The sequence below is a fragment of the Sardina pilchardus genome, chromosome 4 (assembly GCF_963854185.1).
Source record: "Sardina pilchardus chromosome 4, fSarPil1.1, whole genome shotgun sequence".
NCBI classification, from domain to species: Eukaryota; Metazoa; Chordata; class Actinopteri; order Clupeiformes; family Clupeidae; genus Sardina; species Sardina pilchardus.
The window spans coordinates 18,121,754-18,137,702 of NC_084997.1; the positions used below are offsets into that span (position 1 = coordinate 18,121,754).

The 15,949-nt window shown below is 39.5% G+C and overlaps 1 protein-coding gene across 1 annotated transcript in view; it reads right to left on the minus strand.

The window, feature by feature from the left end:
• Positions 1–8,416: 8,416 nt before the first annotated feature.
• Positions 8,417–15,949, minus strand: part of acvr2aa (activin A receptor type 2Aa) — a 37,123-nt gene continuing 29,590 nt past the window's right edge. Inside the window, exons 10-11 of the mRNA XM_062534411.1 lie at positions 12,982–13,112; positions 8,417–12,080 (exon numbers count right to left, since the gene is read on the minus strand). Coding sequence (XP_062390395.1) covers positions 11,886–12,080; positions 12,982–13,112 — 326 coding nt within the window. The 3' untranslated portion in view covers positions 8,417–11,885. The remainder of the gene's footprint in view (positions 12,081–12,981; positions 13,113–15,949) is intronic.

Sequence of the window (15,949 nt, forward strand, 5' to 3'; positions counted from 1 at the left end):
GATGAACGGGAACAAGGTAAATATTGATTGTTTTGCTCGAGGGGAGGTGGAAAATGAGCTTATTTCCAAAAATGGTGGAATATCCCTTTAAACAGGCGATGTGCACTACAAGATACATACTTTTTAAAAATGTTTTAACAGATCCTTCATTATAATCCAGCTAAGTAAAAATAAACATAGAGAGCCTGCATGAGACAATGAGACATACATGTTTGATTGACAGAATTATGCTTAATCAATGTTCGAAACAAGGTAGCAAAACCACCAGGTAAAAGTACACAAGGATCCACTCTTGTCTGGATGTTATAGCAGAGATGAGTTGCACTCTCTCGCTCTACAAAATAACACAAATAACAAAAAAACAAAATAGGGTCACCTGCCAAAAATGTTTCTTCTCTTCACTATGCTGGTAAATCTGAATGAATTTGACCAATACGTTGGTGCTCATAGTTTCTGTAGAATGAACTTAGTGGCTGAATTTTGGAGAATGTAAGGATGTATGCATGTCCAGGCACTGAAACTGATGGAAAATTACCAATGCTTATAAGCCACGCCCTCTACGATTGTGTGCGCAATCTAAGCAACATATAACTATCTGAAGTCGATAATTTGGTGGGCTTTAGCATATTATACATGATGATACAACCAAAACTTCTATAAAAACCACCAGACCACAAAAAGGGATCTGTGTCTAAATGGGACTTTTTATCCAAAGTTTTATGGATAAGAAAGATTTAGTGCGATTTTGGATTGGCTTGCACATTAGCAGGAAACTGGCTCTGCCGATCGAAAAAGTTGCATTTGGAGGTGCTTTACTCTCTTATATGTACATAGTGGATAAACATATAAATATAATTTTCAGAAATATAGATTACCAGTCAGTTGTGTTTTGGACGCACAATATTATTCAAGACAATCTGTTCCAAAGCAAGAATTGTCACTCATCATTCAGTACAATAACAAATATTGACGCTAACTTTGAGGTAAAATCAAGTGACTACAGTCATAAGATGATTTGTATCATAACAAGAATATTCCAGTTGACCCTTTACCACAGAGCCAAGGTCAATGGGTCTACACCTCTACAATATAAAAAATACCCCTATACTGACTTGATGTCTCTAGGTAGAAAACATTCAGTACAAACCCATTGTTACTGTAGAATTATTTCTCTAAACAAAGAAGATAATAATTCATTATATATATAAAAAAAAACATACCAATGTCTTTGAGGCAATATGTCTGACCATGCAGGTGTTAGTAAAATGTTCTAAAGTAACAAGAAACACAAAAAAAGGAAAACACAAAATTGGCATTTGTTGCATCAAAATTCACCTATTGTTCCACACCTGTCATCCACCACACTGAATGACAATGACAACTTCACAGAGCTCAACAGTGCCCACTTCCGTGGTGGCTAAAGTTCCGGAATTACGTTTCTCATTCATTTCCCTATTTAACGTCTGTAAAAATCTGTAAAGAGTTTTAGGCATTGTGATCATACATTCCATTTAAAGCAAAAAATCGAACAGAAAAATGAAAAAAAAAAGGAAAAAAAAGGCAAAGGTACTAGACTGTGTACATTTTAATTTCTGAGCGAGGGAACTAACTCATCCCATCAGCTTATGCGAATGATACATTTTCCCACGTTTTCCAACCTAACAATAGTTAAAGGGTCATTCCGTGTTAAATTAGACATGGTTGTTGCTGCATCGTCTTTGTTCAACCCTTGTCTATCAAGAATGGGTCCCAAAACCAAGGCCTGTGAAATATTTCTGTTCAAATCCCATATCTTCATATTATTCTCTGCCGTTGAAATTACTTCAGTTTTACAGCACTTAATACTCAATATGGAATGATAAACCAAGCTATTCCCACGTTGATTTTCTTTTTCCTATAGCTACCCCACATATGTAAGTCCTATGGCACACATCTTGATTCATTCTTAAAGAGACCCTATGCAACTTTCTGCAGGAGACAATCGCTCCTTGTTTGTTTACATCTGGAAGTCTGAGACGAAGAACCACGCTCGCAATTTATATATTTAAATATAGCCTATCATGTATAAATATACACGCTAAAGCTGTCGGGGAAGCTCTGCAGAGAAGATGCAAGCATAAAATGAACGAAACCGAAACCAGAGATGAAATCGCCAATCCTGCATAGTTCCTCTTTAAAGGGATATTCCGCTATTTGTGGAAATACGCTCATTTTCCACCTTCCCTCGAGCAAAACAATCGATATTTACCTTGTTCCCGTTCATCCAGCCATTCTGTGAGTCTGGCGATACAACTTTTAGCTTCAGCCTAGCATCATTGAATCGTATTAGACCATTAGCTTCTCGCCTGCTAGCTTCATGTTTAAAAGTGACTAATATTTCTGGTAATTTTCCCATTTAAAACGTGTGTCCTCTCAAGTTAGAAAGTGCAATAAGACCAACTGAAAATGAACCCTGCCGTTTTTCTAGGCTGATTTGACATGGAACTACATTCTCATCTGGCGTAATAATCAAGGCAACTTGCAGCAACTGGCACTACTACTGCTTGATGTCTATGGGGACTATTTTCAGATGCTGCGTACGATATCACTGCGCCTATGGTACGTTTGCAAGTTGCCTTGATTATTACGCCAGATGAGAGTGTAGTTCCATGTCAAATCAGCCTAGAAAAACGCCAGGTTTCATTTTCAGTTGGTCTTATTGCACTTTCTAACTTGAGAGGAGACACATTTTAAATGGGAAAATTATCAGAAATCTTAGTCACTTTTAAACATGAAGCTAGCAGGCGAGAAGCTAATGGTCTAATCCGATTCAGTGATCTATGCTAGGCTGAAGCTAAAAGTTGTATCGCCAGACTCACAGAATGGCTGGATGAACGGGAACAAGGTAAATATCGATTGTTTTGCTCGAGGGGAGGTGGAAAATGAGCGTATTTCCAAAAATGGCGGAATATCCCTTTAACATCTTCATGTGCATTTGTTGCAGAGACCTAAAATATTGACTCAACATTAATAAAGTATTGTTTTTGCGAAACCAAAAAAGATTGGTGGTGCCATATGGATACAAAAAAAGACCATCAATATCACCAGTTTTGCTCTTTTTTCCATATCTAGGGCCTTACAGTATATAACATGAATGGGAATGTAGCACACTTCTAACAAGCCAATCATACTGAGAACATGTCAGTTCTCCACCCTACAAAGTTTGGGCTGGCTACAAATAATACTAATACTTAAACATGGCCTCCAAGATCAAGCAGAGTGAAAAAAAATAGGAAAACATTGGAATTTAACACAAATATTTTACAGGTCTTAATTTTGGGACCTAAATATATAGACAAACTTTGAGAAAATTATGAGATGGTGCAGCAAAATTAGCCTTAACACACTTCCTTTTGAATGTAAAACAACAAGATGACCAACATCCTACTGTTTACAATGAGCAAATTCAGTTTCAAGGTGAGAAAGTTTTCATCGGATAGCCATGCATTGCTCATCATTAACTGATATCCATCTTGCTTGAACGAGTAAACCTATGTTGGTTGATGCAGGAGTTAAGTCATAAACATCTCCATGGCAACAGTGATCTCTACCAATCAAAGGCTTTGCCTTTACACCTCAGGATTTTGGGTAGGGTTTGGTGTAGTGCATTTCTGTGAAATTTAGCATAACACGTGTCCCTTAAAACAAGATTGATATCATATGAACTTGTGGTGTCTGCATGAGCTGTACAGTACAATCGATTAATAATGCTGTAGCTGGTTTTAAGGTCCTCTAAACTTTAACGATTATATATTATAGGCTATAATCTAAAAAAAATTAACTGCATTCTTTCTTCTGGAATCAGAACGGATGGTCACTTTTGAGTTCTACTGCAAATTAAAGACATCCTTTTATAAGTACTTGTTACTTCTTATCATCTGTGCGACAATGAATGACTATTTTAGCTACTGCTGTGAAAATTAATAAGACAAAAAGTAATAATACGTAGAATATTAAGCTTAATGATTTTAAAAGGCTGTTTTACAGGACAGCGTCATTCATTGCAACACAGAAGTGTCATGAAGTACAACAAAGTAATAATATTGACACAATTAATACTGTTATGAGAATGAATCTGTATACCGGTACTTTTTTTTTCAACCCAAATATAGAAAATGTATAGGAATTCCTCTGAAGAAAATCCATTAGTCGTCTAGAAACTAACAGCAGCCCAAGATCCCCAAAAGTACCAAAACAAGGCACTGAAGATTAAAAACAAAATAATTGTTATTTTTTTATGTGGTTTCTTTTAATCTTTTGGTAGAGTTTTACTAAACTCACATGGTGAATATCACAAAGAATGTTCCTTCCATTTGTTTTAGTTCAAGAATCAGTTGTTGCACTGAATAACTTTTTGCACGTTATCAAATCAAGAAAACTGACCAATTTTTTTTTTTTGCCAACTGAATCAGTTATTCGTCTTTGACCCATCTATACCTGCAGGTAGCTCATGTGTAGCATGCTGCATACCTCTATTTGGGTTTGAGCTAGCCTACTTCTTACACTGGGAGAAGACTGTACTCGCACAGTGGACTATCTGCATTAGTTACTTTAAACATATTCATGTCCACCCCTTTTCTCAAGAGAGGTACCTGCTATTTCTCAGTTAGTTTGAGTTCAGGACATGCAATAAATTGGTCCTCTTATTTCTCATTATTTTCAAAGACATTTCTCGACAAATTAACAGTAACAATGTCACCTTATCTTCTTCTCAATATATTACCTATGCTTACAGTATACAGTACTCTAGGCTGTATGGAGTTCAAATTAGTTAGTAGATATGCAGAGCCTTGACATTTGTGACATGCTGAAGACCTGGAGAAGAAAACCTGAACAATAGTCTGGCTAATAGTATAAGCTCAATCTTTTAAGACTGAACATTAGTCTGGGGAGTCTGCGCTTTATTTCTACTGCACAAGAGGCGTGATCAATGGGCAGAGTTCAAATGACTCTGTACGTTTGGATAGTCCTTCAACCAATCAGACCAACGATCTAGGTGTGTCTTTTGGATAAACTAGTTTGTGATTGGATCCCAAGGTTGTGGACAGGAAGCAGGGGAGATAGATGTGCAGGTTTCCAGCCTGAGCTGCTGAGCGAAATCCAAATTCGCCGGCAGGCCAGGCAGGGTTCACCCAGCCTATCTGAACAACACAATGATATCTGAATAGGAAACCATTAAAAAAGATCTGAAATTTAGTTTTGATCCTTTACTAAGCACACAAAACAATAGGCTAAATGGTTTTGCTAATTCAAGTTTAACATCATATTCATTTTTGACTGAAAAAAGCAGACCGAATAGCCATCAAAGGCAGTGTTGGTTAGGTTATGTGGATAATCTCAGAGGAAAGCATTTTCTGGACAGTGCATGCGAGTGACTTGTAAAAAAAGACTCTCACCTTACCAATGTAGGCCAAAAGCTAGTCTTCCTTACATTTCTATCAGATTGTTGAAACTACAGGAATTAGGCTGACTTGAAGTCACAAAGTCAACCTGATTATGTCTACAATGTGAAACTGTACTGACGTATTATACTGACAGCCAAAGATGTTTTAGTCTGCACACTGCATATTTATGGGTTGGCTTCTAGATTCCCTCAAATGTGCTGCAAATTGCATTGAACGACTTGTTGATTGCAATTGTATGCAATCCAACCCTTAGATGTACCAGAACACACTTCTGAGACTTGTTTTAATGGAAAGCCCCCTCATTCAAGAGTTTAAGAGTTCAGAATATGATGTTTAGTTCATCCAGGTGTTTAATGGCTTTCTCACTGAAATCAAATCAGGACTGTATGGCCTAACCCCCTAAGGTTTGTGGTCATTCATAGTTTTAAAGTAGGCTACGTTATCTGCTAAAGTAGGCCTAAAAACGAGATTTCGACATGACAAACAAGAAGACGAGAGAAATATGTTTAGAATCAGATAGTGAAATCAGCTTTCCCGCTATTCCAACTTACATTAAGAATTCTAAATGTAAGATCTCGTAAGATTCTGCAATGTTTCCAGGTGAAATCGTGAGGGAAAGCGTAGCGCAGGCTAACAATAAACTTGTCAAAATAGAAATCCTGAATGGTGCAGTTCGTTAGCAGATTGCCACATTCTGTTTTGTGCACAACCAGTTCATGATCATTTGTGAACATTTACATAAATCAACTTTCTCTACAATTACTCTTAAGAACATCATCTAGAATCACATGTGACCCTGCATAAAATTGGACATCAGGATAAAACAACAAACAACGTTAGGCTACTGTACTGTACAGAGCCTCCAATCACTCATTTGGCAAACAGTCAAAGCTACGTTCAAAAAGCTACGATTTTTACCAAGGAAACATCTAGCTATAGCTAACAGTTACCTACCTTTGATGTCTTACGCTGTGGGAAATGTCATGGCAAGGGGTGTTGGTTTTCATTTCATTTTGGGTATGTATCCATGCATTTGCCATTAAGGAGGATTGTTGTTCACATATGTCTCAGACCATGGACATATGACAGAAATACAGGAGAGGATTGTGCAGGGGTTAGGTCTGTACAGGGGCTGAGACAGGCATATGTCTTCATTCGTCTTTTTAAATTCAATATTTTTAAAGCAATGATCTCTGCTTCATCCATCTTCATCGCATTCCTTGAAAATAACAGAGCACGAAATAGAGCTTAGCGGCATGACAAAAACTGATTTAATTCCCTTCTAAAATAAAGATGAAAATGCTTCCAATTCCAAGTGCAGCTGCTGTATCTCTTCAGGCTTGTTGGGATAGAAGGATGGAGCTTTTCATTGCGCGTGCGCCACAGCTGGAGTCAAGAAGAGAAGAAATGTCCCGTCATGCACCTCAACATAAAAAGGGACAAAAAATATCTCTGGTGGGAGTGTAGATTCAGAGCATTTTGCCATTATTTTAATTAAAAAGAATGCATGCAAAGGAGGATGTGTATTCACAACTACAGTATTATTATTATCATTATTATTAATGTTATTATGATTATGATTATTATTAGTAGTATTATTAGTAGTAGCCTAGTAGTAGTAGTAGTAGCAGCAACAGTAGTAGGCCTAGCCTACAGTTATATGTTGGAGGTTATAAAGTAATCAGAAGTATTGGTGCTGGTCACATATGAAACATATGAAACATATGCGACACAGAAGACCAGGATGAGATACTGTATTTCTTCACTCAGTCAAAGCAAGAAGAGTGTTGGTCTAAAATTATTGAGCTAAAAAGTGTCAAATATGATGTAGGCTACAAGCATTTCTAACCTTTTTACAGTGTTTTCCGACCCTAATAGAACCATGCTTAGCCTGGGTGGTGGGCAAGACAGATGTACCCATGACCAAATACCATCCTAATGAATTTGAGGATATAATAATATTCACCTAACTTACCTCATACTGCAGCAGAGTGTTGCATACTTTTAAACAAATAACCCATTTTTAAATTAATGTTGAATGCATTGTCTTGGAGAATTTCTCATGAACTTAGGCCTTCCACACTGTGATATTGGTTATTAATCAAAGATATAGACTTTTACAGTATAGTCATGTAAAGACACGCAAGCATTAACGCATTAACTTTTCATTAACAAAACAATACTTACCATTGCTTTAAGGCAACAATACACAACAATTTGCCACTTTACAAAGTAGTAGGCGACACCATTATCAGGCAACTAGGTTTGGTATCATGTCAAATTCATTTTGATGGTATAGGGTTATGTGAAGAACAGATAAACGTTTATTTCCCGCCAGCAATCAAGAATATGCAATATGCATTTCTGTGTTCCAGGTGGGAACACATGGCAAAAAAGAGAACACCTTTTTTGCAGCAAGATATTGTTGCCTATTGTCTATCACCAAAAGACACTAGTGAGCTTCTTGCCAAGCTTTTAACAGTATAATAAGGCTCTGGGTAGCGTTTGCAAAGTGTTACATTTGCTATTTGCTAGCACGATAGTGTCATACCCAAACTCCATAGTGCTACTTTAATGTGATTTCTGAGCTGATGGTCATCTCATAATATGTGAGAGTCTACTGCCTCCCACTGGTGCACTGTGGAAAGACACTATGGTGCTTAAATGACAGGCAAAGTACAGTCAACAGTCAAATACAGTTAATTTAATAAGAAGCCAAAAATATATGCTATTTTAATACCATGAGCAAGTGTAAACATCAATGGATCAGTGTTACGCTCCTGCAGGCCAGATGACTGCTTTAGTTCATGCACAGGACTCTTTGCTCATTGATTGACTTAATTTATTTAAATTAGGGGCACTCGACTGCATGTTTGACTGTGTATGCACATACATTGTGTGTCTTAACTGTGTTGTACCAAAACAATTGCAGACAAAATGTTGTTTATATCAAAAACACACAGAGAGCATAGTTCAGAGCAGTCACTATACTTTACTTAAGGGGAGGAGAAGCATACAATTTCATTTGTACAATATTTCACAATCACTTCTGACCAGGCCCTGAATTTGTTAAATACAGTTAAACAAAAAAAAAAAAAAAAAAGAAAGAAAAGAAAAGAGAAACGCGGCAAGTCGGCTTTGACAGCACTGTAGTTCGCTTGCACCCAGGATGGCTAACTTTGAGTGATGGTGACAGCTGCTTCGCAGCGCATGTGAGAGGTAAATGTGTCACTTTCATATCACAAAGTGCGTTTGCTGTTGTGAGAGAAGAACAAGAAAAACATAATAATCTGCTGGTCAAATTCCAGTTATTGTTCTCTAAGCATTGCACTGCAAGACGCTTGCTACAGCACGTGTTACACGATGACGCAAACTGCCGACCGGGAGATCTGAGGTAAAGGACATACTGATCCAGGGTGTTTCTGACTCACTGACCAGAAACCTTTCTTCTGACTAGAAAGATAACTTTGGGCCATGACATAAATTAATTTAAAAAAAGAAATTAAAATACCAATATACAAAATAAACACAGATAAAATCTTTTTTCTTTAATAATATTATAAAGGATTTTTTCTTTTCTTTTTTGCCTTGAGACCATAAAAAACCTCATGCTAGATTCACAATCTAAAACAACATTCATATATACATAAGTGTGCATTTGCAATCCAGTCATCTGATAATAATGTTGGGGAGGTTTGGCTTTCTTTGACAGAAAATTATAGGATTCATGCTCCTGTTTGACTGACTTAAACAAAAAATCTTGTCATGTGAGAAAAGGAAAGACATTTCACTGGCGGAGATGCATGTATGTGGCAGCGAAGCACCTGGAAACCATAACCAACCACCAAACAGCAATCAGTCCTGTCATGCGAAGCCCACGAATAAATCATTAAAAAAAACAAAAAACTTTAGTGTTTCAGGAGGGGAACGAAATGAAAATCAACATTCAAAAATAATACTGGAAACCCTCTCAGCCAAAGAGCTTTGAGAAGATGGCTACATAGATGCATACTGACGAATCTGAGAGATTGCATATACGCCTCCCCTCCCCTCCCCTCCCTTGCCCTGCTTGCATGGCTCCGCAATCTCTTCCTACCCCACACACACACACACTCACAACCCACTTCTACAATCACCTCACTGAGGTCCTGAGAGAACGTCCAAGCCAACGGTCACTGCTCCCCGCAACGCATGCCACTCAAACGTAGGCAACAGGCGAACACTTTTTACAGAGCCTCTGCCAAAGTACTGCAACCCTGACTCCCCAGAAGCCACTAGTCTAATCCCAGCCCAGCGTTGGCACAGCGCCTCGTAGAGATTGTACCCTTTGACTGAACGTGTCCACACTCTGTAGAGCACTCTGTAGACTTGAGAAGCAGACGCTACAACAGGCGCTAGATGTGTCGGTCTAGTCTCGTCTAGTCTAGGCTTTGGTGGTGGTGGGCCAGCTCTTGCACCCTTTCTCCAGTGAAGCTCAACTGCATAAAATGTAGGCAGATCGGAATCTGTCGTCGAGTGTCCCTGAATATTTCTTAATACACTGAGATTATCAGGGAGAATAGAGAGGGGTCTTGGAGCCATAATCCAGACTAGTCAGAGAGCAGCAACAAAAGCATGGTAACCCGTCATGGCAACATAGGTTTGAATGGGGAACATGTCATAGCATAGCATAGCATGGCATACAAACATCCATTCCTTCCTTCCAAGGGTGGTGGTGGTGGTGGTGGTGGTGGGGAGATGGTGGTGCTCTGAGCAAGTAACCATCAACCTGTCCTTAAGCAATACTGTAGCCTGAAAGTCCTGCATGAGTGTGCATGAATGTGTGTAAGTATATAGGTACACCCCTCAGATAAAAACAAAAACAAACAAAAACAAAACCAAGGGTGAGTACATCTGTGGCACCAGAACGAGAGCAGCTGAAGGAGGGAGGGAGAGAGGGAGAGAGGGAGGGAGAGAGGAGGGGGCCAGAGAGCTTCCTGAGACGTACTGAAGTACAGTGATCACAGCAGACACAAGGGCAAGGAGAACGTCTCCACCAATGCAGACAAAGGTACAAAAGAACACCAGCAACGCAACGCCCGGACAGGATATTAAAATCAGCATTAGAAAATGGAAAAAAAAAACAAAAACAAAAAAACAAACATAAAACATTAAAATGTTTCCATAACATATACCAGTGTCATACTTTCCCCACCCATCAGCCCCACATATAGAGACAAAAAAAAGAAGAAACAAAACGAACACAAAAGGCATGCACATACGTCAATCATTTTGTGGACACTGCAAATCTACAAACGGGTTAAGTGCTTTCATGTCTTTTTCACTAAATTCATATTTTCAGGGATCTTTTTTTTCTTCTCAATCTCTCTAAAAATCAATCGAACATAAAATAACAATCACCACAATGATTAAAAAAGCAGAGGGGTGGTCACATTATCAACAGCAGGGGAAAATAAGCGGAAACACAAAGATCTTATAAAGGCAGAAATACTGGTTTATGAATGGCCTATTTCATCTTGGCATACTCAGATCTGTTGGATAAGAAAGTCTTCACTGCCTAACATCGGTCATCTAAATGCTCTGTAGTGTTTTGCTGTTTTAGTGTTGAGAATAAAAGTTTTATCGATTTGATGAGAGACTGAGGTATACCTTGTAGAAAGAGGTTGGTATTTCTTTTTTTTTTTCCGTTAAGAAATGCTCCGGAAAAAAAAAAGCAAATCTCAAAAAAACGTTTTGATTTCTGTGACATCTCACTCTCTCTGATATAGTTTATGTACAGCAGCAACACACTAGACATTCAGAAGCTGTTTCTTATTGGCATTGCAATAGTCATTCGTGAGAACACAAGATCAACTGATGCATTTTAAAAACCAACATTACCCTTTTTTTTTCTCTTAAAATTCATACTGAAATGAAATGAACAGTGAGCTGAGGCTCGTTGTCCTCTTCTCTTCCTCTACAGAGGACGTCCATGTTCTTTCCCGCAAGGGACATCAGCAGAAGTTTGACTTGATTTGATTTTTTTTTTTTTCTTTAAATATAACCGTCCAGTCATCAAGTAGTGAAACATGTGTGTGTCCATGCAGTGAGGGCTCCTCTTAGGAAGAGAGTTCAGCTCTGTGGACTTCCCCCAACTGCGTCCAAAGGACCCAAAAGTGAGTCGCCAGGCACACATGTAGGTATGCTATGCAGTAAGACCTGCCGTAGGCCGGTGTCCCTCCTGTGACTAAAACCATATAACAGTCCTCCTGCCTCTATGTACAACTGGGGGAGAGGATAAGGAGGAAGGGGGCAGACGCCACCAGTGCGTTACGGAGTTTTTTTTTCTTCTTTAAAGTGTTGTCTCTGTCTATTTATCACTTTCTTTTAATTTATCTCATAATCTTTTTTCGTGTGTGTCCGACGTGTTCAGTTGTTTTCTCAGGCAGCGCCTCCGGCTAGTCAGAGGCTGGACTCCTTGGGCGGGTAGTCCACGTTGGTGACCATGGTGACCACGGTGACGATCTCCTCCGGCGCGGTGACGTTGGTCAGCCGCTGCATCTGGACCACGCGCTCCTCCACGCAGCCCGCCGAGAGCCGCGCCTCCGCCTCGTGGTCCCAGCACTCCTCGATGGTCTCACACAACATGGCGAGACCCTGGAGAGGCAGAGAGAGAGAGAGAGAGAAAGAGAGAGAGAGAGAGAAAGAGAAAGAGGGAGAAAGCAAAACAACAAATGATCAAAATGTGAAGTCAAGAGAGGAGTGCGGTAAAGTGAAAAGAAAAGTGTGTCAGCCCTCAACTGACAACTTGCACTTCACAGACTCAAAAAGCAAGACAACACTGAAATGTCAAATCATTTCTCACTAAAAATAAGGTTAAATTCATAATGTATTAACCTCTCATTAATGTAATAAAGACGTCTAATCTGATAAGGGTATTTTATAAGGCATTACATTACCTGGAAATTATTACATTGTAAAGTCCTACACAGAAGCTAATATTTCTCCCATTCATGAGTTTGTTCACTCTCATGTAGGTAATGATGTTCCTGGATGAATTATTTGTCACATATTATGAAAATGGCACTTTTTCTGCTATTTTGATCATGTAATGGCTACCGATGCAAAAACACAGAAATAACAAAAGCCAATCGTTTGTTCATGGGCTGGCTAGTCTGGAAAAATGTGATTCAGTGAGACGAAAGTGAGCTGTTCAGAAATGTTCATGTAGGGCCTGTTGAATTAAACAAAAATAATAATAGATCCAGAAAAAGTCTACGCTCAACTGAAGAAAGAAAGTTAATGGTTTGTAAAACATGGTTCAGTGGTGTTTCCAGAAGGGTAAATCATGTGACCATTAATAACTCTTATGAGGATCAAGTTATGGCAAGCCAAGAGTATATTTCAGTCTTATCAAATAGTTTCATCTAGACAAACCCTAAAGGTACGTCCTTCCTGGAATTTGCCTGGAAGCCTAGGATGTTGCGTGTAGTGTGTAGAGTGTGCGTGTGTGTGCGTGTGTGTGCGTGTGTGTGCGTATCCAGGGCCTGGAACTCACCGCATGCTTCTTCCAGCACTCCCTGAGGGTGGGCCGCAGCTTCTTGTGCACCACCACGTCCTGCATGTCCTCCAGCGTGGGGTGCTGGCCTATCTCCTCCTCAAACGGCAGCATGTACTCATCCACTGGGCCTGATGGAGACGCACGCACACACACACACACACACACACACACACACACACACACACACACGACTTCAGAAGACTAGAGGTGCCAAAGACATAACGTAATTTCCCGACTATTAGCCGCGGCTTATACATTGATTTTACAAAATTTCTTCCGCTATGAGGTTAATACAGGGGGACAATTAATATGGTGTTAATATGGTTTTCTTTCTTTAAACTTGCATAAAACACTGTCCTGCGGCTTATACACAATGCGGCTTATATGCGGGAAATTACTGTATACTAATATACAGTACAAAGCCAAACTGGAATTAAATTGCCTATACAGAGTTCCCTTATTCCTGATTCTCCCTGACAAGAAACCTGAATTTCCATGATCCATCCCTGATAAAATGAATGGCACATACAATATACCGACCAAAGACTTCAGAGCAGCCGTGTGGCATTCAAGACTCTTTGACTTTTTTAGAGCAGGAGATGACTAAATAGGCATTGAATAAACAAAGTTGGTTTTAATGCAACTACTCAACCAAGCAGTAATCCCCTGACATTCCATGACTTTGCCTCTAAAATGATAATTCCCGGACTGTCTATGTCTGGAATAGACTTCCCAAAATTCCATGATATTCCAGAAATGCCATGACCCGTGGGAACCCTGCCTGTCAATAATAGTACTGTAATAGTTGGGTCAGTGGGCCTGACATCACTAGGAACACAACCTTTGCTAGGAAACTAGATGACTTATGCTACTTACACAAGGTAATTCTGTTTGAAAACCACAGTCATCTTTACAAGGTTAAGTAAGTTCTACTCACTCTAATCCTTAGTGCTTTTTTGTTTGTTTATTAGGTAGATTATGGGGCTATCCTTTATTGTTTGGAGACCAGCATGAACTGTAGGGGGTGCCAAACTCGTGCTTTCTAGACTCACTGAAGATTCCATCATTTGACGTAACTACCAATAACGTCACACACTGAGCAAACACGACGTCAGTGGTTGTGCTCAGAATGACAAATTGTTAGGGTGGTTTGTTTTACCACCCTAAAAATGTTCATTTGGCTTTCAACTCAATTTCGTGTGAGTTGAACCTCTGTATATGCTGCCCTTTCCTGCCCACATCCTGAGAGGGAGCAAAAACACGAGACCCATCAATGGGAGATCACAGAAGGTCGTCACACATGACGACCCCCGACACAACAGCCCCTCTCCCCTGAAGGTCAGCCATAGAGCAGTTCCATCAATTCCAGACACTAATAATCAATGCCAGAGAGACCCAGGGCAAAGTCAGGGGTGGTGGGCTTGCGGAGCCGGCTGGCCCTGTAGCAGGTCGGAGGAGGTCATTTCAGGGTATTTCAGGCCCATGACCCGAGAGAGGTCACGTGTATGACCTCACATTAGTGGGAAAGGGGGCATGTACAAATCAGGCTCTTTGTGCCCCAAACGGATGGTTAACATCATGGTTGTTATGTGTCGTCATCTAATGTATACGACGTGGAGTCATTCAAGGGCCATTCTCCTACATGTACAAATCAGAGGTGCACAGTGGCGAACGTTCGTGGTGAACATGTTTTCTTTAAACAGTTCAATTTCAATGACTTGGTGCCAACATTCCAATCTAACAGTATTTGCATTGTTACCTTTGTCAAACTCACGTCACGTTCCACTGTATGTTCACGGAGAACTACCTCCTCAGACTGTTTGCGATTGTTTGCAAACGTTCGTCTATGTTTGAATTTGAATGCACCTCAGACTCTTTGCCCCAAATGGATGGTTAACATCACGGTTGTTATGTGTCGTCATCTAATGTATACAGTGCCCTCCAAAAGTATTAGAACACATGCTTAAAGTTAAATATAAAATCATCTTTTGGATCAGGGTGCATAGTGTCCTGGATCCATGAAATAACTGGCCTTTAAAAATAAAAATAAATATCCCCTATGGGAATTTAACATGGGCGTTCCAATACTTATGACCCCCTGTATTTTAAGGAAAACATTTATTTATTTACAATACATTATTCATTCACAAAGAAAATGAATGTCCTGAAAGATTGAATAGTTACTCATTGTTTCATTTAAGGCATTAACATAAATTTCCAAAAGATGATTGAACTTTAAGCATGTGTTCTAATACTTTTGGAGGGCACTGTACAAGTGATTCGAGTGATTCGAGGGCCATTCTCCTATAATACTGTATATATCTCTTATGACAGTTGCAGTCACACTGCATGTAACTGCAATGTGGTGAGTCGATTGTCTACATGTCTGGATTTGGGATCATTAGACTGAATGCCTCCATGTCAACAGTGTGGAACGGCATTGTGTCTTCGGCTGAGCAAAATGCCGCCGCTCTCATCAGTTTGTTCCAGTGTTTACTTCAAAATCAGAGCTCCACTCGCAAATGCGCAGATAATGTGCTTGTGACCTTAAAGGACTTTACTGTGTGTTACTTGTTGCTGCTTTCTTCTCAAACAATTGGCTTTCCTCGTAATTTGGATCAGAATACTTTGAGGTGGTGGAACACAGTTGATGTGTTTCCATCCTTTGTTGATACGGGCTTTTGACAGACTACGCATCACCGATCTCATTATCACTCGTCTGATTAACATCTGTTCTTTCTTACTCAAACCTTGCTTTTGGGGCTTATTAATCAAAAATAAAAGAGACAACAGACACTTTGCTTTTCAATATTTGAATACTTATTATACCGCGTTGAACTTTAACTCAACTTGCAATATCAACTGCATATATCAAGTCTTAGACAATATCTGCCGTAAAACATAAATATGATCCATTTCTTTCTCTTAGTAACCCCGAAGCTAGTATTTGTCACCAGACGCATGT